At 41.9% G+C, this 25,972-nt stretch overlaps 1 protein-coding gene across 1 annotated transcript in view; it reads left to right on the top strand.

Moving 5' to 3' along the window:
* The window catches only part of LOC136883524 (B-cell linker protein), a 323,973-nt gene that overhangs the window by 115,809 nt on the left and 182,192 nt on the right, over positions 1-25,972 (top strand). Inside the window, exon 2 of the mRNA XM_068229921.1 lies at positions 3,888-3,950. Coding sequence (XP_068086022.1) covers positions 3,888-3,950 — 63 coding nt within the window. The remainder of the gene's footprint in view (positions 1-3,887; positions 3,951-25,972) is intronic.

Genomic DNA, 25,972 nt, shown 5'->3' with positions numbered 1-25,972 from the left:
TCCGATCACCTGATTCACAAATCCTACCTCAACTCATAAGACAAATCTAACCTGTTGCCTCACACTCGACAAATCTCAATGACAAAATAATGGAATAATAATCCTTAGAATCCACGACGCATAATTACGCACAATACTCTAACAATGAACAACTTCGCATAACATGACCTCGTATTTTTAAAACTGGATTTTCGCAACAAAAAAAATGACTGACAAACTTTACTGTTATTTATTGTCAATCAGACACAGTTTAAACGGACATAGAAATAGTAGTACCCTTCGTGACAAATATTCACCGATCTGCATTGCTCAACACGACAGCGCCTACACCCGATTGAAAGTGGGTAACCACGGATATCTTGCACCACCTCCATCATAATTCAAACAGAAAAATTTTACGTCAGATAAAACATCTTAACTTGACACCACAAAATACAGGCAATAAATTCACGGAAATGACGATCTACTTTGGACGTTACATCGCTTCGTAACCCTCATTACTGACTATTTACAACACAATGACAGATAATTACAGGACACTCATTATACTACGTTCATTGCTAATTCCTTTTATTAAATATACTTATTTAACCAACACTTTCTTCTGTATCCATCCACCTTCGACACGTGTGGATGACGTCACATCTCATAGCGTGGGAGCAACTTTCCTGCCTCGTGTCGCCTCTGCGATATAAATTTATATTCGAGCTTCTCATTACGATGAACATGGGGCCTCATGTGGTAACTTTAAGACTCTAAATTCTTGGGACACAAAGGCCATGGGTTCAGTATGTAAGTACAGAAGATATTATGAGTAGAATTTTGTAAATAATACACATTTATTAAGAATGGGCTGTGTGTTTAACAGAAAAATGTTAATGTAAATTGTATAATACTGTGTTTTAGGAAAAATGTCTTCTTTTCTTTTTTTACTTAAAATGTAGTTGTTGAGAATAATGTATTTTTGTGTATCATTTGCCACCGAAGTAGAGACCTCATTTGCAATAAAGTATTTTGATTTGAAATTGAATTTATGTGACAGGCCTCGGCAGCCGGCACAATTCCTATCCTCGTCGCTAGACGGGGGCTTAATTTATTCCATTTCTGACCCGGTAGAATGACTAGAAACAGGCCAAGAATTTTCATTTACAGTATTATTCAAAAATTTTAGGTGAAAGACGAAGACTTAAGGAGAACACTGTACCTGCGATATTTTCATGGAGTGGCACCGGTATCTTGGAAATAATCCCGAGAGCAAGAAGATTTAGAAGTAGGGAAGCAGCTATAACACCATGTACGGTGGTGTACCCTCAATAACAGAGTGACCTATAATTTGACACTTGAGCGCCATCAATTCCAGACTTTCTGAACACGAAATAATTCATCAATAACAAATTTCAAATATTTATATCTGCCTAATGACCTGAAACTAGGTCATGAAACTCGTGCGCTGAAGGGAAATTCAATTCAGTATTACTGGATGTAGCCTCTGGTACTGCAGTGGTACGATTATCGTGCTTTATGTACACGTCTAAACTAAAATACATATATTACGCATGTTTTCAAAAGGCTATTTGCACTTAAAGAGTTCAATCTTAACAAAAACATTAAAAGAAAATGTTGCTACTTTTAGTCTTTCTCTTTGAGCTAACTCGCTTCTTTCCGGATAATTTTTCGCCTTTTTCCTTCTGTTCCGCTTTTAAATCTGCAATCGTGATTGATTATTTCCCAGCTCTTTCAAAACATTACAGAATATGGTAATTTCATTTCCATGCAGTAACAGTTTCGTTTCGATTATCATAAATTTTTATATACTCCATATATACTCTCATGTAAAACAATCTACAAGCAGAAAGCGCAGACCGGGTATTACCATTACGCTGCCTAGCGGACACGTTTTGCGTGAAACATCCCATTTGTAGAAAATGCAGCGGGTTGCGTAAAACTAGATCTCAAGGGGCCAGTAACACTCCCCTGCTGGACCTTATCTTACATCTTCCTCTACTGAAATTCTCCGAGTAATATTTTCTTGAAATTCAGTCACGTGTGTGTGTGTGTGTGTGTGTGTGTGTGTGTGTGTGTGTGTGTGTGTGTGTGTGTTTGTGTGTGTATATGTGTGTGTGTGTTTTCCAATAGCCTTTATTTTCGTCAATAATCTTATGAAATGAAATGAAATGGCGTATGGCTTTTAGTGCCGGGAGTGTCCGAGGACAAGTTCAGCTCGCCAGATGCAGGTCTTTTGTTTTGACTCCCGTAGGTGACCTGCGCGTCGTGATGAGAATGAAATGATGACGAAGACGACACATACACCCAGCCCCCGTGCCAGTGAAATTAACCAATTATGGTTAAAATTCCCGATCCTGCCGGGAATCGAACCCGGAACTCCTGTGACCAAAGATCAGCACGCTAACCATTTAGCCATGGAGCCGGACGATAATCTTATAAGAACTACCCTGTCAATGGCCTCGGATAGGTCATTGACGATACAGACCTTTTGACCTCCTGAATCTGAAATATCTGCTGTATCTTGCTGGAATCCTGCAGTACAAGTTGAGCCTGACAGGGATGACCTTTGCTAAACCCGACCTGCTTTAGTTAGTACGTAATTTCGCAATCGTTCTGATATAATCAAAGAATTTCGTATTTCTCGCCCTTAACTTTTTCGTAGCTTACAAATTTTTCTTTTACCAGAATGAATACTCTCCCTGACTATCGATCTTAACCTGTCTCTACGATAAAGACTCCCATTCAATTCCTAAGTATATTATCTGATGAACATTACTCAATTCTACACCGCAGAGTAACCTCTGTAGACTTGTACGGAGTATGCCACATAGGTGTCAGACTGTGATAAACGCTTACGGGGGTATACACAATACTAAAGCTCTCAAACTTGGAAGAAAACGAAACTGTATGACTGGATGAGCCGTTCTTCTAACTTTGCTTTTGACAATATTCGGACATTTAAGTTTGTTTGGTAAAAATGAATGAGAATCAAATGATGTTTTGTTGTGTTATTTATCTGTTAAGAATGCAGGTGTATCTGGCAGTATTGCTAGTTGTCAATTATTGTTCTATGGAGTATGGCGTACGTTCAAAAACGTGTTCCGCTAATTCGTTTGGGCAGTGAGCTGGAAATTAAAGGATGGCACTACGCTGCTCATCAGCCTCGCATACCAACACGACCCTGGTTTAACAAATTACGTCTTAGCAGGAGACACCTTACGTCCATCATACGCATCCGCCTCAATCATGGCTGCTATCCAAATCATCTTCGCAGAATTAGAGTAGTGGATTCTCCTATGTGCGACAAGGACCGATCTTAATCACATCATTCTCGGTTGCGGTAAATAATAAATATAGACATCCGCGAAGTGTGTTATATGAAAAACTGGCCCTTATTCATGTCTCTTTCCCTACAAGTATAATATGTTTACTAAGATCTGCTAATAACATATATCTAACACTGGTCCAGTTTTTACATCGGGCCGATGACCTTCGATGTTAGGGCCCTTAAAACAACAAGCATCATCAACAAGTTTTTACATCTGATTGATCTGAAGATCTAAATGAGAAATTTTCCGCCGAAGGTTCTTTCTGAGTATGCTGTGAAGTGAATAAGATGAGTTGTTTTTTTCTTTTGTACTGAGATGTCATCTGTTGAATTATTTTAAATATAATGTAATTTTATACAACGTATGGTATGTATTTTTACATGATATTTTGCTGGTTGCATGGCTATTTGCCGAATGCCAAATATATATATATTTTAAGTGAAGTGGAAGTGATGCAGCTGTTCCAGTTTTGTATTCCCGACCACGTATCTTCCCAACTGACATCACTTTAGATATCCTCGTAGCTAATTTCTCTTTTTTCGTTGTTTTCAGAACGGACTTCGAGATTGCGCCGCTACTGTCAGGAAACGTGGCATTACGGGCGAGATTCTACTGGTAAGAGAGGGCAAGTCACCTTTAGTTCACTCTTGATTATTGCTAAAGTGTTCTGTAACACATCAAACTATCTTCTTGCAGACGAGCTTTATAGTTCTTCAGAAAACTACATTGCTGAGAGTGTATAGGCTAACACTTGTAGAATATTATAATACAATGTTTTTACCATTATATGGAGCAAAAGAAACATTAAGTGGACTAATGGAATAGAATACTGCCGTCCCCTAGTTCCGGATCACCCGAAACTGTGGAGAGAGCATTCGTTCATTACAATCCGTTTATTCGATACATGCATTCTTCTTCGCTTAGGACCACGCGGAGCTTTCCTCCTTGCCCAATAGTTCTTCATTTTCATCGATTGTTGTCATTTCTGTTCCTCGGACCAAGTTTCTCTTCATCTTCCTCAAACTCCCTTGAGTGAACAATTTTCCTGATTACATTTCAATCCTGAAGATTTGGTAATCCTAATTCAGCGAGGTCTTTCTCTACTTGCTTATACCATGTTGACCTCGTACGTCCGATTTGCAAAAAATTGTGTATTCGATAATAATCATTTCGTGTGGCTATTTCTAGCCAAGTAATGCAGACCCTCCGATGAGGGTGGGTGGCATCTGCCATGTATAGGAAACTGCGTGTTATTGTGGTGGAGGATAGTGTTATGTGTAATGTGTGATTTGCAAGGACGTTGGAGACAGCACAAACACCCAGCCCCCGGGCCAATGGAATTAACCAATTCAGGTTAAAATCCCCGACCCGGCCGGGAATTGAACCCGGGACCCTCTGAACCGAAAGCCAGTGCGCTGACCATTCAGCCAACGAGTCAGACTGTATTCGATTGTTATCCATTCTTTCCAAATGGATTAAAAATTTAATTCGTCACAGTCTGTATCAGTAAGTTTAGGTATTTTTCTTGGGTTTAATTCTTGGCCCTACTACTTTTCTCGCGATTTTCCTGTCTTTAATCTCTAATTGTTTGAGATTGTTTGATGATGTGAATTGAGCGTTTCTGAAGCATAAAGTGCTCCAGGTTTGATCACGGTTAACCCTCAAATGGGAAGGTGGGATTGTTTATGGCACCAGTCAGACTTTACACTCTCTGTTGTTTTTCCTTGTATCTTACCCCAGGAAGAGGCTTCTCAGTAATGTTGTGCGTCTTCGTTCTATCGGGTTTTGAAATAATAGTGGTACCATTATTGATCCCACCTCACCGTCTTTCTTATATATTTTACGAATTTGACACCTTAAACTTCAACTCTTCGTGCACATGTTTCTATTCCGCTTTAGTTCTCGAGGAACTGTTTCTATCACTGTCCTCGACTTTCCAAACTTCGTGGACAGTAAATGATGATTACGCTGAGAGCAATGCAAGAGCAGGATGGATAACGATCCTAAGTTCAGTCTGGAAGTTCTGAAGCAGAATCGGAGAAGCAATGCTGTATTGTGTCGCTGGCAGCTGTCCAGTGTACCAAAATTGCCCTTACGTTCCTTGCCGCGAGTGTCCAGAGAATATATTCTGAAGTACTTCATCGCTTGCGAAATCAAAGAAAAGTCCAAAATAAGTTTCACATTTAGTGTTTATTGATTTCTCAGTACAAATGTTGATATCACCAGTCTCCTTATAGGTGAAAAATAGTATATTTTCAGGTCTTGCAATTTCTTTTCGAGTTTAGTGGAAGAATATCACTCTGTACGTTAATCATAGCAAATTTGTTAACACATGGGCTACGTAATAATTACTGAGAGTGTCGCTGTTAATGCTTCTTTGGTAATTTCTCATACATTTATAATATGTGCATTTTATGAGTATTTTCATGTTGGTGCCAGTTTTGACCCCACATCACCATGTAAGTACATTCCTCAAGGCAGTATTATTTGACCTTTATGTTTTCTTATATATATATCAATGATATGTGTAAAGAAGTGGAATCAAAGATAAGGCTGTTTGCAGATGATGTTATTCTGTACAGAGTAATAAATAAGTTACAAGGTTGTGAGCGGCTGCAGGGTGGCCTCGATAGTGTTGTGAGATGGACGGTGGGCAATGGTATGTTGATAAACGGGGTTAATAGTCAGGTTGTGAGTTTCACAAATAGGAAAAGTCCTCTCAGTTTTAATTACTGAGTTGATGGGGTGAAAGTTCCTTTTGGGGATCATTGTAAGTATCTAAGTGTTAATATACGGAAAGATCTTCATTGGGGTAATCACATAAATATGATTGTTAATAAAGGGCGCAGATCTCTGCACATGGTTATGAGGGTATTTAGGGGTTGTAGTAAGGATGTAAAGGAGAGGGCATATCAGTCTCTGGTAAGACCCCAACTAGAGTATGGTTCCAGTGTATGGGACGCTGACCAGGATTACCTGATTCAAGAACTGGAAAAAAATCCAAAGAAAAGCAGTTCGATTTGTTCTGGGCGATTTCCGACAAAAGAGTAGCGTTACAAAAATGTTGCAAAGTTTGGTCTGGGAAGACTTGGGAGAAAGGAGACGAGCTGCTCGATTAAGTGGTATGTTCCGAGCTGTCAGTGGAGAGATGGCGTGGGAGGACATCAGTAGACGAATAAGTTTGAGTGGTGTCTTTAAAAGTAGGAAACATCACAATATGAAGATAAAGTTCAAATTTAAGAGGACAAATTGGGGAAAATATTCCTTTATAGGAAAGCGAGTTAGGGATTGGAATAACTTACTAAGGGAGATGTTCAATAATTTTCCAATTTCTTTGCAATCATTTAAGAAAAGGCTAGAAAAGCAACAGATAGGGAATCTGCCACCTCGGCGACTGCCCTAAATGCAGATCAGTAGTGATTGATTGATTGATTGATTGATTGATTGATTGATTGATTGATTGATTGATTGATTGATTGATTGATTGATTGATTGATTGATTGATTGATTGATTGATTGATTGATTGATTGATTGATTGATTGATTGATTGATTGATTGATTGATGAAGTTTCACCTCACCATTTGAGGGTTAAGTAATGACGAAGTTTACTGTTTCAGGACAAGCATAATTTGTAACAAACATTCTTTGTGTTGAAATGCAGTTTCCATTTTCTGAGTTCTTGAAGCTACTGATTTATTTTCATTGCGATTTTCAGTGTTCTGTTCACCTAAGTACTTAAATTCCTTTACTCTTGCAATTTTATTCATATCAGTGGTAGCACTAAATTACCCTTCTTAAAATTATTTGACTATTACTACATTAAATATTATATTTACAGCTAATAATGTTTATACTCATTCCACGAATTATCGTCCCTTTTTCCTTTCCTTTTGCCCAGATGTAGTACCTTGAGCCTAATCCACACCAAAGTTAATAAACATTGTTAATGGAAACAATTCTCAACATAGTTAATACACGTTTGTTAACAAATTTCTTCAACATTCTGTCCACACTAAATAGCTGTTTCTGAGGTTACAATGCATAGGGTCAGGAATAAGAAAATACACAGAAAACAGCCGCAGCTTTCGTTATTTTAGTGACTACAATTAGACAAAAGAGCAGTTCAAAGTGTGACGAAGAAAAATATTGGAAAGGCGTTTAGAATTAAGTTTGGAGAGAACACTTATGTCAGAACTGGTCTGGTGTTGCTGGTCAGAAACATACGAAGTGCTTATGGGGAGATCCACTGCGACTCACATAATTTCAAAATTTTCTGAGATGTCCCAACATGACTTTCAGTTCTTGACACTAATTCGGCATGAAATTACGAGAAATTATACAAATGATCGGAAAGCCGTCTCGATTAATGACAGAGTACCTATAACTTTAAGGTTCCTAGCAGCTGGTGACATGTATTTGTCAAGAGCGGAGGTTCCCCTCACTCCCAGCTAAAAGTTCTATGTATCCCACAAAATATGGCTAAACGATAGGTTTTAAAATTTGATTACCTGCCTAATTATTAAAGCATTTTAATTTATTATAAACCATTCTTTTAAATGAAAATGAAAATCCACAGCCAGTTTGTACCGGGTTAGGAATGGAATGAATGAAGCCCCCATCTAGCGGCGAGGATAGGAATTGTGCCGGCTGCGAAGCCTGTCGCACTCCTCGTAGGCAATGATTAATGAATGACAGATGAAATGAAATGATGTTGGAGAGTGTTGCAGGAATGAAATATGACAGGGGAAACCGGAGTAGCCGGAGAAAAACCTGTCCCGCCTCCGCTTTGTCCAGCACAAATCTCACATGGAGTGACCGGGATTTGAACCACGGAACCCAGTCGTGAGAGGCAGACGTGCTGCCGCCTGAGTCACGGACGCTCCACCACTCTTTTAAATACACATCATAAATAATACGAGAATATAAAATGAAGTATATGTTTATAACACATCACAAGGAATTGGAGAGTTTGTGTCTGTATCAAGCAACACAAAATACCCTGTTTGTATTACAGTTTTAGACTCAATATCAAATTAATAAACAAGGATGAAAACTTTCTTACTTAATTTTGGAATTCAGACATTGTGAACTGCCAACATTTCAATGGGATGAGAGTTCCTGCATGGCGTGACACACTCTTCTGATGTGTCGTAGTCCAGGTGAAGTGGAGCGTGGCTGCATATATACATATTTAACTTTCTTCTTATTTTTCTCTATATTTCTTTTTCTTTTCTTTTCAATTTTTTCCTGAAGGCTGCTTGCGTACTCCACTAAAAGACTCAGGCGCACCCCTGAGGGTGCGCATACCACAGTTTGAGAACCACTGGTCTAGAGTATATATATATATATAAAACTATAAAACTATTTCAGATATTGTGCCTGAAGTGTGTGAAGCATTTGCATGCTCTAACTGCGTCTTTGCGCATGTGCGAACACAAATTTTAACGAAAACATGAGAAGTTAATAAAAAGTTTCATTCACAAAAGTGAAAGACATTTTGTAAATAAATATGGCCGAAACGTCTAGAAACACGCCATTTTGTTTAACAGTTGAAGAACATTGTTAGTTAACCGTGTTTGTAAACAAAGTTGACGGAAACTTCTTGGTTTGGACGCACCTTCACACTTCATTCTTTCGTTTAGTGCTTTTATTTTCAGTTTCTTTTGCCATATAATTTTGAAAATAAAAAATGTTCTGCTATTCTCTCCGATGTAATCCACATTTTCTTTAATAATGTAACAATTGTTTAGAATTCTTTCTCTAAGTGGATTAACCCTTAAATGCGCAATGACCGTGCGGTTAGGGGCGCGCAGCTGTGAGCTTGCATCCAGGAGATAGTGGGATCGAATACCACTGTCGGCAACCCTGAAGATGGTTTTCCGTGGTTTCCCGTTTTCCCGTTTTCACACCAGGCAAATGCTGGGGCTGTACCTTAATTAAGGCCACGGCCGCTTCCTTACCACCCCTACGCCTTTCCTATTCCATCGTCGGTGCGACCTAAAGCAAATTTTAAAATGCGCAATGTAGGCCTATTATTTCCTTTAAATATGATGGTTTTTCATTCCAAAAGTAGTACATTATCATCAGACAAATATTTACCAATACGTATATATTTTTATTTATTTGGATCAGTCACATTGTTAACAGTTTTATTGCTTTATGCACTCTTATTTGCAAAGCTGTATGATAACTGCAGCTCCTGCCAGACTTCAATCTTAGGGATGTCCTGGCTCACGACTTCTCTGAGGTAAACACCATTTTATTTGTTTATCCTTAACTGTTTAAATTACCGAGCTCGATAGCTGCAGTCGCTTAAGTGCGGCCAGTATCCAGTATTCGGGAGATAGTAGGTTCGAACCCCACTGTCGGCAGCCCTGAAGATGGTTTTCCGTGGTTTCCCATTTTCACACCAGGCAAATGCTGGGGCTGTACCTTAATTAAGGCCACGGCCGCTTCCTTCCTACTCCTAGCCCTTCCCTGTCCCATCGCCGCCATAAGACCTATCTGTGTCGGTGCGACGTAAAGCAACTAGCAGACTAGCAGACTGGCAGAAACTGTTTAAAGTTTACGCCAGTCCAGCTGATCAGCGAGAAAAATCATTAAATAAAAGATTGTTCATTTTTAATACACTAGCGACCCCTAGGGAGTTCGTCTGCAAGGAAGAAGTAAAAGCACACTTGTAAAATTGCAAAGCAGATGGAACAAGCATGTAAATTCTCCTTTGCACGCATGCAATGCTGTGCTTTTAATTTAATATCTACTATTTCTTTTCCATTTCCCATTATTAATGATGCTGAATGTTTTTAAAAAATCCACAGCATATTTCCAGTCATTCGACCGGGTCAGGAATGGAATGAATGAAGTCCCATCCAGCGGCAAGGATAGGAATTGTGTCGGCTGCCGAAGCCTGTCGCAGTCCTCTGGGGCAATCGTTAATGAATGAAAGATGAAATAATATGATATTGGAGAGTGTTGCTCGAATGAAAGATGACAGGGAAAACCGGAGTACCCGGCGAAAAACCTGTCCCGCCTCCGCTTTGTCCAGCACAAACCTCACATGGAGTGGCTGGAATTTGAACCACGGAACCCAGCGGTGAGAGGCAGGCGTGCTGCCGTCTGAGCCACGCAGGCTTACCTCTTAATGATGCTGAATTTGAAATGATAATTATTACGGATGTTTGAAATGATTATGGAAATGTTCCATTTTACTGCAATGCAAAATGCAAATGCAAAATCCTTTTTAAAATGGGATAACGTGGGTTTATACAGGGTGTAACAATAAAGTAGGCCAAACATCGAGGACACATTCCTCACACGTAGAAGAACAAAATATGTTATAGAGACGTGCTTTCTATTACGGAGCGAGCAACTTGGCCAATCTACTACGGTACGAGAATACTTTTAAAAAACGCTGCCTTACATGACAGGTTATAACTGGCGTAAGAAAATGTAATCTCGAGATTTTAATCCCAATTAGGTATTAATATTGAAGATCATATATTAAAATCACGAAAGCTTGACATAACTCGTTGTCCAAAACTCTTAAGACTTCCCTTATTAGGCCTTTTGGTGATAATCAGCAGACACAAGCACAGGAAAATAAGACAATCGAAGTGAGTTTCATACTTCTGACGATAGATAGCACCACACTCGAAAGCGAGAAGTCGCTGAAAATCAGTCTAACCAACTTCGTATATCGGTGTCTAGCTCCGGGTAGTTTGCGCGGAGGGGGTTGGACGCAAGCCGAAGTACCAGCCGATTTACACCTCCAGGTAGTTTACCTCCCGGGTAGCTGCCAGCCACAGAAATGTTAAAGGAACTAGGGTGGGAAACTTTAAGTAAGAGAAGGGAGAAAACTAGACTTATAGGGTTATATAGAGCCTATACAGGAGAAGCAGCATGGGGAGATATCCGTGAGAGGCTTCAATTGGAAAATAATTATATCGGCAGGACTGACCACAAATATAAAATTAGATGGAATTTTAGCAGAAGCGATTGGGGTAAATTTTCATTCATTGGGAAGGGTGTGAAGGAGTGGAACAGTTTACCAGGGGTAGTGTTTGATCCTTTTCCAAAATCTGTACAGATATTCAAAAAGAGAATAAACAGCAACAGAGAAAATAAATGAAATGTTAGATGGCATTCGACCAGTGCAGGTTAATGTAAATAAAAAATGTGTGTGAATAAATTAATTCCATTCCCTGGTCTAAGGAGTTTGGACAGCCAAAGTAGGGGACTGCCTGTAGGGGTGAAGATAGTGGGGACTTCGAGGGCCCTGGGACCGCTACGGTAGCTGTGAAGGCCCTTCAGGAACTCTGAAGAGTGGTGGTAAAAGGGGCTCTGGTTAAGACGCAGCAGGTCGTTATGCTACTCAGGTTCCAGAATGGGTAAAGAAAAGAAAAAGTAAATAAATGCAATGTAAATTTTAATCTTATACCAGTTGTACAGTATCATTTGAAGTAATTCCACATACTGTATATCAGTTGACTATATTTGTAAGTAGTACAGGAGATATTATAAGTAGAATTATGTAAACAAAGTAAATTTATTAAGGACGAGCTGTGTGTTAAATAGAAAAAATTGTTAGCATAAATTATATAATATTGTATTATAGGAAAATTGTATTCTCTTGTTAATTTAATATTTAGTGCTTGACAATAATGTATTTTAGTGTACCATTTGCCACCGAGGTAGACACCTCATTTGCAAATAAAGAGATTTTGATTTGATTTTGATTTGATTTTTTACCAGCAGATGGTAGAACCGGCCCTTAGTCGAGCAGCGCGTCTCCTTTCTCCGAAGTCATCCCAGCCCGAACTATGCAACATTTTTATAACGCTACTCTTTTGTCGGAAATCACCCAAAATAAAACGAGCTGCTTCTCTTTGGATTTTTTCCAGTTCTTGAATCAAGTAATCCTGGTGAGGGTCCCATACACTGGAACCATACTCTAGTTGGGGTCTTACCCGAGACTTATATGCCCTGTCCGTTACATCCTTACTACAACCCCTAAACACCCTCATAACCATGTGCAGAGATCTGTACCCTTTATTTACAATCCCATTTATGTGATTACCCCAATGAAGATCTTTCCTTATATTAACACCTAGGTACTTACAATGATCCCCAAAAGGAACTTTCACCCCATCAACGCAGTAATTAAAACTGAGAGGACTTTTCCTATTTGTGAAACCCACAACCAGACGTTTAGCCCCGTTTATCAACATACCATTGCCTGCTGTCCATCTCACAACATTATCGAGATCATTTTGCTCACAATTTTGTAACTTATTTATTTCTCTATACAGAATAACGTAATCTGCGAAAAGCCTTACCTCTGATTCCACTTGATTACTCATATCATTGATAAATATAAGAAAACATAAAGGTCCAATAATACTGCCTTGAGGAATTCCCCTCTTAATTATTACAGGGTCAAATAAAGCTTCGCCTACTCTAATTCTCTGAGTTCTGTTTTCTAGAAATATAGCCACCCATTCAGTCACTCTTTTGTCTAGTCCAATTGCACTCATTGTTGCCATGATCCACCCTAGCACATGCTTTAAACAGGTCAATCGCCATACAGTCCATTTGACCTCCTGGGAAACACCTAGGACCTAGGGAAAGTTTTCATTCCCCTCCCCGGAGAGGAGGTGTGGGCCACCTAGAAGATAACGCCTTCTCTCTGGCCAGGACTGGGAACACACAGGAACAGAACGTACCAGCATAGCACATGTAGTGTTCAAAATGCCTTCCGTTAACATTGATACATGTATCGTCTCTGGACTGAGTGGCTCAGGCGGTTGAGGCTGTGGCCTTCTGACCCCAACTAGGCAGGTTCGATCCTGACTCAGTCCGGCGGTACTTGAAAGTGCTCAAATGCATCAGCCTCATGTCGGTAGATTTACTGGCCGGTAAAGGAACTCCTGCGGGACTAAATTCCGGCACCTCGGCGTTTCCGAAAACTGTAAACGTAGTTAGTGGGACGTAAAGCAATAACATTATTATTATGATACATGCCACAACCCGCCCACACATTGAATCCCGGATGTGCTGATGACGGGCTGGAATGATGTGTGTAATAATAATAATAATAATAATAATAATAATAATAATAATAATAATAATAATAATGCTGGATTTAGAATGTTAAACTAGTATGGAAATGAAAACCTACAACCTGTTTTCCAGTCTTACACCGGGTCAGGGATGTAATGAAAGAACCATACATAGGCTATTAGTACAATGAGGTCGCCACGCCGAAAGTGATTTATGAATGACTGACAGATAATATGAAATGAGAATGGAGAGTTTTGCTGAAATGAAATATGACAGGGAAAACCGGAGTTCCCGGAGAAAAACCCGTCCCGCCTCCGCTTTGTCCAGCACAAATCTCACATGGAGGGACCGGGATTTGAACCACGGTATCCAGCGGTGAGAGGCCGACGCGCTGTCGTCTGAGCCACGGAGGTTCTTAAACTAGTAGTAATTCTTGTAATATTTTCTTTCCATGAAACTGCTTGTTGTAGTTGTTGTTGTTGGATAATTATATTTTAACTTTATTTTCATATTACTGTAAGTGATCATTGTCACCGGCATATTCCCAAATTACGATGTATGTGTTAATAATACTAATAATAATAATAATAATACGATTCTGAATTATACAGATGTGGATGTAAACATATTAAAATAATCGTCTCCTCACTTATTCGAAAATAAATCAACAAAAGCGCGATATTTCCATTTGTGAACAGTTCACGGCGTTTGAAAAGTCTCGAGATGGCCAGTAATAATAATAGTCTAATAATAATAATAATAATAATAATAATAATAATAATAATAATAATAATAATAATAATAATAATAATAATAATGCCGGATTTAGAATGTCAAACTAGTAGCCAGATTCCTTGAAAAGCACGTTACAGTTCCTAAAAAAGCGCTAAGAGCATCCATCGAGGTATCCTATTCAAGTGGAAAATCCAAATCACCACATATCATTGATGAGAAATTACTTCTTCTTGCACCCGTGAAAATGTGCGCGATCATGCATGAATAACACATGTAAGACTAGTTGTTCCTAAGTCCTGTGTAAGAATTCTGGCTGGCCTTCTCAACTCTCATATGATAATGGACTCATGTTTTTTTTTTTTTTTTTTCACCGAAAGACTGGCCCGGCGCATTATTGGAAACAGATGACCAGATAGAAGGAAGTGCGGAGCCTAGCTGCAGGATAACAGACAAAGGGGCCTTGATGAGAACAGCTCAGCTCGGAGCACGTCTTGTTCCTCACGACTACTTACTAGGCCAAGCCTGACCACTACGAGATGGTTGCAGCACACATGACACTCATAGTGTGTGCACACGGCGCGAGCTGGCGGTGCGTTGGACAGGGAACATTAGCGATGGGTCGAACCAGTTCATTCCTATGAACTACTTCACTCATTCACACTCTTTACTGTGAACCGTTCAAATGAAGTAGTTCGTTCATGAAGTAGTTCATGAAGTAATCAAGCCTGATGAAGCTGCTGAGTATGTCGTTCAGCAGCGACTTCGTTCACGGTATCTCACTCACTCAATAAAGCTTCATAATACTTAATAATATTACCAACAGATGGCAGAGCTATGTAATTATGGACCAAATAGCTTGCTTGCTTACAACATCTAGATGATGGTTGATAAGGACAGGGAAAATATAAAGATATAACGAAGGAAATACATTTAATCTGGGGTCATCTTATTCGCATGATGCACTCAACAGTGTCTTTATCTGCCACGTGAAAAAACACCAGGGTTACCAGCGTTATTCCACATATCATATTTTTTCCTCTTAAAATTCAATCCGAAATAGAATGAATATGACTACCACTGCCACAAATATCTGTTTATCTACCTTGATGAATCTTTCATATAGTTATCCTCCTGTGAGCGGGGGCGGTAGAATAACACCCACGGTATCCGCCTGCCTGTCGTAAGAGGCGACTAGAAGGGGCCCCAGGGGCTCTGAATTTTGTAGCGTGGGTTGGCGACTACGGGGCCCTTAGCTGAGTCCTGGCATTGCTTCCACTTACTTGTGCCAGGCTCCTCACTTTCATCTACCCTATCCGACCTTGCTTGGTCAACTCGTATTCTTTTCCGACCCCGACTTTATTAGAGCACTCGAGGCCTAGGGAGTCCTTCATTTCACGCCCTTCGTGGCCTTTGTCTTCCTTTGGCCGATACCTTCATTTTTCGAAGTGTCGGATCCCTTCAGTTTTTTTTCTCTCTGATTAGTTTTAATAGAGAATGGTTACCTAGAAGTCCGTTCATTTATTTATTATTTAATTAGTCTATTCCCCAAGTGCAGTTTTGTTTAATTAATTAAGTGTTGTGTATGATATGAACACTACTGCAAGGAAGATACTCTTTCGGTTGTGGATTCAGCGCACTTTTTACTTCCAGATTCTCAAGGCAAGCATTTTATTTGCATGTCTGCTGTGCTCACTCTGTCGGATTGTCATTGTCTTTGTAGGCTATATATCTTTAATGGTGTAATAACACAATTGACAGGTAGGATGGGACTGGGAGTATTTAAGGAGGAAATGAATGACGTAGGTAGAGAAGAGAGAGAGTGAGCGGGCGACAGACAAATCGAATGAGTTGTGAATGATATGAAGTTTTTGAACTGTGAATGACGTGAAGTGTGAGAACTGTGAAGTGTTTGAACTACCAGTTCATTGAAATTGAGTGGTCAGTTCACACTTCATAAGAGTGAAGCGTTCATTATGAACGACTCATTCACGAGCTACCCATCACTAGGGAACATGCACAGGGCGGTGGGACTGCAGTAGTGAGTCATGCTGCATACAGCAGGGATATGCCGAGCGTTCGTGCATCAAACTGGCAGTTCGCAGGGGTCGCAATGCTAAAGAATGTCACAGAGAGCTTGTGGAAGCTATCGGGAAACCTCTGGGAGGTGGACACCAGCATTTCAATACGAACGTGAAACAAGCAGTGACGTGCCACGGTCTGGAAGACCTGTTAGTGTCCGCACTCATGTGTCACGTGCAGTCCAGTCACCCAATGCATGGACATGGGCAGGAGATGGTCACTACTTGAGTTACAAATCACCCTTCTCCATGACAACGCCAGACCGCATGGAGTAGAGGCTGTGCCGAAGATACTTCAGTTACTGGAACACCCGCTGCCGTGCTCACAATAGGGATGGGATATTCGATTCGTATGATTCCGTTCACGTTACTGAATCGATGCATTAGACTCGCCGTTCTTATTGCTTCTGTGTAGTGTGTACTGATAAGACAGCAGCAGCAGCAGCAGCAGCAGCAACATTCAATGCTTGCTGCTGCCATCTGGTCTTCATTCTATGAACTGCTTTGCTATGCGTCATCTACCTTTCAGATTCAGGTTTCTCCTACAACCGTCTCTTCACATCAAGTTTTGATGTTACAAAGCCTTTCACCCACAGTGACAATTCCATTAAATAAGTATATACACACAATCATCAATGATTTGCATTTAGAGCTGTCGCCCAGGTGGGAGATTTCCTATCAATTGTTTGGCTAGTCTCTTCATAAACGATTTCTAAGAGCATGGAAATTTCATTGTATTCACGGTAAGTACACAATACAAAACAAATAAGTTAAAACATGAAATGCAGGCCAAAATAGGTACTTGTGCAGAAGGCTACTATACATACTTGTAACATTTTAACGGCAAAGAACATCCACCGTAAATATAAGCATACATATCTTTATTTTTATTATTCTAAGTCATTTCTGTGTTAGTATTTCATAGAGAGTTATTATAAGTGATTTTACATAATTTACAAACATTACAGCTTCGTGAAGTAATCGTGAAGCTTCGTCAGTGTAAATTTAGCACATGTTTTCTTTTCTTTGCCTTCTCAAGTTGACTACCTGAGCTCGACCTTATCAGAGACAATCCGAGTTATGAATAGAATGATGCAAGAAGGGACGAAAATCCCCAGATAGCTTGTGAGTCAACAGACTCTGGCAGCATTTCTGGGCAATTAGAATTCTCGGAATAGGACTATACACAACTAGGTAGAACTGAATTCCGATGTACCTTCTCTCCCCTTGCACTCGAAATAGTACAAACATTCAAAAAGGATTTTCTTATGTCTGAAGAATGGTTCTTATAGAAAGGATAACATGTGGTCCGGCGTAATAATAAAGTGTCCGCTTAAGTCAAGTGGACGGGACAAATGGCTATGTCCGCTGTCCGGAGTTCGAGGTGTCCGCTTAAATGACGCCAATTTAACACTTGTCTTATGTAAAATAAAATCGGTTCCGAGGAAAATTGTCCGTATAGTGAGGTGTCCGCTGAATAAGGGTGTCCGTTAGGGCAGGTTCGACTGTAATAATAATAATCGACACAACTCAAATTTCCTACACAGACTTGTGATTTTTCATAATACTCAGAAAGTAACAACTCCACTAAATGCAGAGAGTTAGATGTAAAAAATATATTTTATAATAAGTACCCTACATATTAACATAAAACAAATATTTAAAATGTAATGAAATGAACCTAACTGGCTAGGTACTTTGAAATTATGTTTTGACTACCTTTTTAATACTGCAAATAAATCCATATACTATTCAAACCTCCCTGTAAGAAGAGGACAGTGAATGCAAGTGGCTATTATTTTCAAATGAGCTGAGAGTGGGACTCCGTTAGAGCGTACGACTCTTTCAGTGAGCCATGGCTCTGTATGTCTCGCTACAGCGGAAGTTCAGCTCCCCGCTGATGTCCAGTGTACCGATAATGAACCGTGTGTGTGTATTGTGTCTCACTGAACCGTGAGTGCGCCACTCAGCACTGTCTGCTTCAAGTCAACTGAATCGTGTGCCGTGACCTCGCCGTTCCTGTGAATCGATTCACTCGGACACTTGAATGAATCGATACACTGCTTCGAACCATACACTCAGTTGCCAACAGTAACATATCCTGTCACCGTGTGCTTTTGACCTCATCCCCGGAGTGAAAGAACCATTGTATGGAGATGAGAGGGCATTGGCAACGCTGTGAAACATGACAATGCAGAATTCACACACAGTGAGGCGACTGGTATCCGATATCACCCACATAGTTGGCAACCTGTTATGGACAATCTAGGGGACTACTCTGAGAGTTTACTGTACTTTCTGACAATATTATGAAACACAAGGGTTTCCTGGCTGACATTTTACACACTGTATATGTATATGGTTCATCGGCTAGATGGCTGAATATTATGATAGTCACGACGCCTCAGTCATGAGGCAAAACGAAGAAGAAGAATATCCTACACCCTCTAGTATACTCAAGCCAAGTTAATGTAGCCTGTAACATACTTATAAGCAATAACCCCCATAATTAAAGAAAATTTGTCACGATAGCCTTCCGTAAAGTAGGAAATTAGATGAAAAGGGTATGTGAAACTCGAACGGTGCGTGAGATTTAAGCATGTCTTGTAATTACTTCTTTTAATAAATCTGCCATTAGATACTTTCGTATGATGAAATAAATCTTCCGTTTTTCTGCTAATATCACGGCTCAACACAATGGCAGTAAACTACATAAATAAACGACACTCGAACGCAGTTTACTCTCTTGTTGTTCCTAATGCGACTCCAGCGCGGGACTACTGCAAGCTGCTAGCGCCACAGCGGCCAAAGTGGTCCCAATGTGATGTTCACCACGGCCAACTGGATCCATCGCTGTACTCGGACACATCGAGTCTGCCGTGTAAAGAAGCACCCAAGCCGAGCGAAGTGGAGAGGCTGAGAGGTAAACCTCGGCATTATTATTCATACATTCCACACCACCTCACGCTCAATACTCCCATCTGTATATTTTTATTTGTCTGGTAGATCGCGCGGAAACAGAAATAGCTACTCTGACTTATGCCCCAACCCCCGTAATTTACTCAGTTACACTTACAAATTACTTTTCCAACATTTAACCAGTAAAACCAGTAATTCAATCAGTCGCTGAAGAAAGGAACTCAATCACCTTTTCTCACTTTTCAGGGAAAGGGAAAAAATTATATAATAAGTAACTGGAGTCTAAGATAAGGCTCTTTTGTGGACGATGTTATACTGTACGCAGTAATAGGGGCCTGACTAAGATACAGGTTTGTTGAGCAACTACAAACAGGCCTCAAATAAGTTATGTTTTGAGATGGACACCAGGCAATGGCATGATGGTAAACGGAGTGAAAAGTCAGATTGTAAGTTTCACCGGTAAGAAAAGTTCTAATTACTGTGTTGATGTGGTGACTCATGAGAATCACTGTAAGTACCTACGTGTTAACATATGGAAAGACATATACCGTATCTTTTATTTTTTACACTGGCGGGAAAAAAATCCAAACACCAAGAAGGGGTTGAGATAGATTAACGAACGTTGGCAGGCGTGATTATACCTCTGAAAGATGACGTTGATTCAAAATTCCCGCAAATCCCATTAGCGTGGCGCTAGTAGCGGCCCCATGACGTTGCTCATCAGGTTTGCTTTAAATACGGGCTGCACCGTGCGAGAGCGTTAGTCACCATTTTCACGATTTCGACGTCAGACAGCCAAGTCCGAGCTTGCACCCTGCTACCCGCCAGCTCGCCATCGTCGTCCGCCAACCTCCAGCCAGCCGCCGCACCAGCCCCGAACCCTAGCTGATTGGCCATCTACCAAGAATTCTCCGCGCGGTCCGACCAATTTGATATACTTCGATTGGACTTTCTGCGGCACCGGTATCGGTACTCCTCTTACCACCCATCTCTTCGAAGATGGGTGCACAAATAGATACCCCAGGGTCGGTCTCTGCCATTGCTCCAGTGACCACTAACCAGATCACACGTCCAACCAACCATCTCCAGCCCTGCCCGGTGAAGGACTCGTCGGTGAAAAGAGCAACTTTGTCTGCACTCTGTGGGTACCTGTTCGTGCCTTGTCTCGGCGCGATCCGACAAAACTACACCTAGTATGACTGGTGCTCGCATTCAACCCCTACGCTGGTCCTCTTCGGAGTTTGACCGGTTAGTGCTTCACCACCCCCCTCCCCTAATTTCTTTCACCTTGTCAGGACCGCCCTGGTGGATCCAGTAGCCAGGACCCCGGCACTCCCAGCTAACCATGTCCTCAGATTCAGTTTCTTCTTTCTCCTCTTACTCTGAGCTCCTTTTTTTTTTTTTTTTTTTTTTTTTTTGCTAAGGGCTTTACGTCGCACCGACACAGATAGGTCTTATGGCGACGATGGGATAGGAAAGGCCTAGGAGTTGGAAGGAAGCGGCCGTGGCCTTAATTAAGGTACAGCCCCAGTATTTGCCTGGTGTGAAAATGGGAAACCACGGAAAACCATCTTCAGGGCTGCCGATAGTGGGATTCGAACCTACTATCTCCCGGTTGCAAGCTCGCAGCCGCGCGCCTCTACGCACGGCCAACTCCTTTTACCTGACTCCTCCCACCACCTTCTCCTACTATATCGCACCACTCTGCCTGATTCCAGGTTCACCCCCTTCATGGTACCCTTCATTCCCTCCCATCAACTAGACGCTCTCCGGTAACTCCAAGCCCTTCGTGACCACCGTAAACTCATCTCAGCCACCTTTTCCATCCAGCACCACATTCAGCTCCTTCAAGAAACTGATAACGGCTACGTCATCATCTTTGCACTTGACAAACTCAACTATGAGAAGATCACAGACCATCTAGAACTCCATAACGTGTTCTACAAAATTTGTGCGGATGATGTCGTAACCGACGACTCAACCACCCAAGCCAGCATCACTCTCACTCCCGACTCTGACAGTTCTCTTACCACTCCCTCCCTCCTACCCCACTAACCACACAACAGGAAACACAAACCAACATCACTCTATCACCCAACTCAGACACCTCCCCCCTCCCCACACACTCAAGTCCTGAGCCCGGAAGCGAGACCTCTTCAATCTCGCAACCGTGCAAGGCTACACAATCCAAATACACTCAGACTAGGAGTAGACGTAGAAAACCTGCTCCCAAGTTTCAATCAGCACCAACACGTCACATTCCCAACACAGAGACTCGAACCTACCACCCCCCCGCGCCGACCTGCTCTTGTAACACAGTACTATAATTGTCTAATGTTAAATCATTCAGCGGCTTCCTGCCCTAATGCTACCCGCTGTAACAGATGTGGTGGTCCCCACCGCCACTCTGTATGCACGGTGCCAAGGGATCAGGCGAGGTGCGCGAACTGCGAAGGTAGTCACGCAGCCTCCTTTCCTGGTTGTCCCTTCTTAAAAAAGCCAATACGAGCACATTACAGACGCCCACGACACGTACACACGCACACACCCCATCCCCCGATACTAAGTCTCCAAGTTCCTCCCCCCCCCCAGAACCCCGGACCTTCTAACCTCGAACACTTTGCCCAGCCAAGCCAAGTTAATCGCTCACTACTTACTCCTTATCAAGTTACTTACGTCCCTTAACCCGCCCTCCATGCCCACCAGACAGCTACTAGTCAACTAACCCATCAAGTACCCCAGCACCCCCCCCCCCAACCCAGAATTACTCCTCTCCCAGTCAACTGCTACAAGTTCACTCCACAAGCACTTCCCCCCACGTCCGAAGCACTAAACATTAGCGTATGCTACCAAGAAGTGCAGCAACATCGGAGGTGGTCACCGATTGGATGGGTGACCGCAAGTTGAAGCTCCAGCCCTGAACCTGCCTTGCCTACTCATCACACCTTCCCCAACATACACCATCTCCTCCTTCTTCGTCCTGCACTACATTAAATTTTTTTCACTTCATGACAGTTAAGCAACATTATGCGTGGTCACCACTTAGATGCTAAAGGAATCAGTCCTTGCAGTGGAGTGTGTGGCCTCTTCTTCGATCCTTGCTCCACTCCATTCTTCCTATTTTCTTGGGCTCACTCACCTGAGTTCCAAGGACTCCTTCCTAAATCCGCCCCCAGGGCGCAGGGCATATTCTGTCCAGTTATGAATGAAAAGTAACCTGGCCGCCACAACATCAAGTCAAGCACCGGAAAGAAGATTTACATCGTCCAGCTTAGCACTCAAAGCCCAAAACGAGGCTGATAGGCTAAAAACTCACGGTACAGGCCTGCCTGTACCAATGAGACGGTCCTGCTGTTGCTGCGTTAGTTACTTGTCAGATTGGACGAAGTGACTGTGAGTGGGTCAAGAATGCCTTTACAACGAAGAGGCTAGTATCAACAGCTCACTGCGAGGCCGTATAATAGGGCTACATGAAGGTGGATTTTTCTTCCTCGCTATTGCAGACCGACTTTGCAGGAATGTCTGCACTGTGCATGCGTGCTGGCAGCAGTGGTCAAGAGAAGGTACGCTCGCAAGAAGATCGGGCTCCGGACGTCCCCGTGGCACCACCGAGAGGGAGGACCCCCGAATTCGGCGTATGATTGTGGCGCAGCGGACTGCGTCTGTAGCAGGAATTCGAGTGTTAATTGGCACCACAGTAACGCAACGAACTGTTCGAAATCGGTTACTTGGAGGACAGCTCCGAGCAAGACACTCTGCGGCGTACATTCCACTTACCCCAAACCACCGCCGCCTGCGACTTCAGTGGTGTCAAGCGAGACCTCGTTGGAGGATGGAGTGGAGGTCCGTTGTATTTTCCTATGAAAGCCGGTTCTGCCTTGGTGCCAGTAATGGCCGTGTGTTGGTTAGAAGGAGGCCAGTCGAGCGTCTCCATTCCACCTACGGCATCGACAGACTGGACCTACACCGGGCGTTCTGGTCTGTGGAGCAATTTCCTATGACAGCAGGAGAATTCTCGTGGATTTTCCACACACCCTGACTGCAGATGTATACGTCCGTCTGGTGATTCGACCTGTTGTGCGGTAATTCATGAACAGCATTCCCGGCGGTGTTTTCCAACAGGATAATGCACGCCCCCACGCCGCTGTTGTAACCCAAAATACGTTACAGACTGTCGATATTGTGCCTCGGCCTCCTCGAACCCCCGATCTGTCCCCAATCGAGCACGTATGAGACATCATTGCACGACAACTCCAGCGTCATCCACAACCGGCATTAATCGTCCCTGTATTGACCGACTAAGTGCAACAGGCATGGAACGCCATCCCACAAGGTGACATCCGGCACCTGTATGACACAATGCATGCACGTTTGCATGCTTTCTTTCAACAGTCAGGCGAACACCGGTTATTAATGGACCAGATGACATATTTGCGATGGCTTTTCTGGTGCGGATATTAACCTGTAGACTTGTACCTTTAATCAATTAAATGTGTTACCTCGACGAGTATATTGACAACATTTCCGTATTCTACACTCCTTATTTCATGGTGCTTGGATATTTTTTCCACCAGTATAGTTTTTGCTGGTGGTTTTACGCCGCACTAACACATGGAATATTTTGGACGACTAGTCTCCACCAACGCTGTGGTCGCAAAATTCTCACAAATCATAGATGCCAGACTACCCTGGCGTTTAAAAATAGTGATCTACAGCTAGTTATAACAAACTTCTGTCAATTTGCCATAAATCAGACACATAGAAGAAATTTTATGATGAAAAAGAAGAAATATTTTATATTTTAATGCACTAGTTTGAAAATTTTAATTTGCTTACACAATAGTTTTCATCTGGACCTACGTCCGGCTATTCACTAGAAAACATTCCAATGTGCCTCATGATTTGCGATCATCCTTTTCATGGAACGAACTCTTGAACTGGTGTTGTTGCAGTACAGAGGTTTTGCAACCACGTCGTCATATATTTCTCAGGCTTAAATTAGTCAATTGGAGAGGCATTTCAGTGACATGGACATAAGGCTGGAGACGTAAGCAACGAACAGTGAAGATCTTAAATCAGTGACGTCTGATAGAGAATGGCGAAATTAAAAAGGAAAGAAAAAAAAGAAAAATGTATACGCAAGACTTCAGAAGGCATACGTTAATGAGTGGAGTTAAGTGGAGGGCCATACGGCATATATCTGCGTGTACCCTTGACTACAGTCCTGGTCTCCACGCCATCTCACCGTAAGTAATGTCATGGTCCCTCCCTCCCAAGTCATAGTCCTGGATTCGAGCCCCACTGTCGGCGGTCCTGAGGATTGTTACGGTGGTTTCCCATTTTCACGCCAGGCAGGTGCTGGGGCTGTGCCTTGATTAGGGCCACGGCTCCTTCTTTCACACTCCTAGCACTTTCCTGTCCCATCGTCGCCGTGAGACATATCTCTGTTGGTGCAACGTAAAGCATCTTGTAAAAAAATGTTTAAAAGTCGGAAAGATCACAATATGAAGATAAAGTCGGAAGAGGACAAATTGGGGCAAATATTTGTTTATAGGAAGGGGAGTTAATGATTGGAATAACTTACCAAGGGAGTTGTTCAATAAATTTCCAATTTCTTTGCAGTCATTTAAGAAAAGGCCAGGAAAACAACAGATTGGGCGACTGCCGTAAATGCAGATCAGTAGTGATTGACTGATTTTCTATCTCAATATCACCGTAAGACTTTTCTGTGTCAGTGCAACGAAAAATAAATCCTAAAAAAGATACAAGAACATTTGAGTGAGTGGATGAATGGTATCCTGAGAGGCCATCGCTGAGTCACTTATCTGGGATGTTTTTAGACAATAACGAAGGCGTCCTTGCTCATGTGCACATGTAAATAATCTGCAAATGTCACTGGCCCCATCTCTGTTGTAAGACTCTGAAGGACTTCACCAATGTATTGTCTGTGTGACAACTTGTGATAAAAATAGCGCAGGCCGAGCAAAGTGAGTCATCTCAGCAGGCTGATTGACTAACGACCAGCTCACTGGTCACTACAGATACTTGAGGGAACACCAAGTGCGTACTGTATTCGGAAACAAAAACAACCACTGTTCAACCACTGATAGAGTCGATCATGGGTGGCTGCTGTGAAAATGAGGGCTATTGGAGTAGACAAATTTCAAGAAAACAGAACTCCGAGAATCAGAGTAGGTGATACATTATCTGCTCCTGCAATCATTAAGAGTGGTGTCCCGCAAGGCTCTGCTGTAGGGCCTTTATATTTCCTTATGTATATAAATGATATGAGAAAAACTGGAACCACAGGTAAGGCTTTTTTGAGATGATGTTATACTATATAGAGTAGTAAATAAGTTACAGGATTGTGAGCGACTGCAAAGAGACCTCGACAATGTTTAAGATGGACAGCAGACAATGGTAAGATGGTAGGATAAAACGTCAGATTGTAAGTTTCACCAAAAGAAAAATCCTCTCAGTTTCATATACTGTTAACGAGGTAGTTAAGAAAGCTTCCAGACCTCTTCACATGGTTATGGGTGTATTTAGGGGTTGAAGTAAGGATGTGAAGGAGGGTCGTATTAAGCCTCTGGTAAGACCACAAATAAAGTGTGGATTCAGTGTATGGGACCCACACCTGGAATACGTGATACGAGAACTGGAAAAGATTCAAAGGTAAGTAACACGATTTCTTCTGGGTGATTTCCGATTTTAAAAAGTAGTAATGTTTTCAAAATGTTGGGCTGGGAAGACTTGGGACCGAACTGCTCGACTAAGCGGCTTGTTCCGAGCTGTCAGTGGAGAAATGGCGTGTAATGAAATCAGTAGACGAATAAGCTTGGAC

The sequence above is a fragment of the Anabrus simplex genome, chromosome 1 (genome assembly GCF_040414725.1).
Source record: "Anabrus simplex isolate iqAnaSimp1 chromosome 1, ASM4041472v1, whole genome shotgun sequence".
Taxonomy (NCBI): domain Eukaryota; kingdom Metazoa; phylum Arthropoda; class Insecta; order Orthoptera; family Tettigoniidae; genus Anabrus; species Anabrus simplex.
Note: the sequence above shows the minus strand (reverse complement) of the source record. Positions and strands in the feature narration are given on the sequence as shown.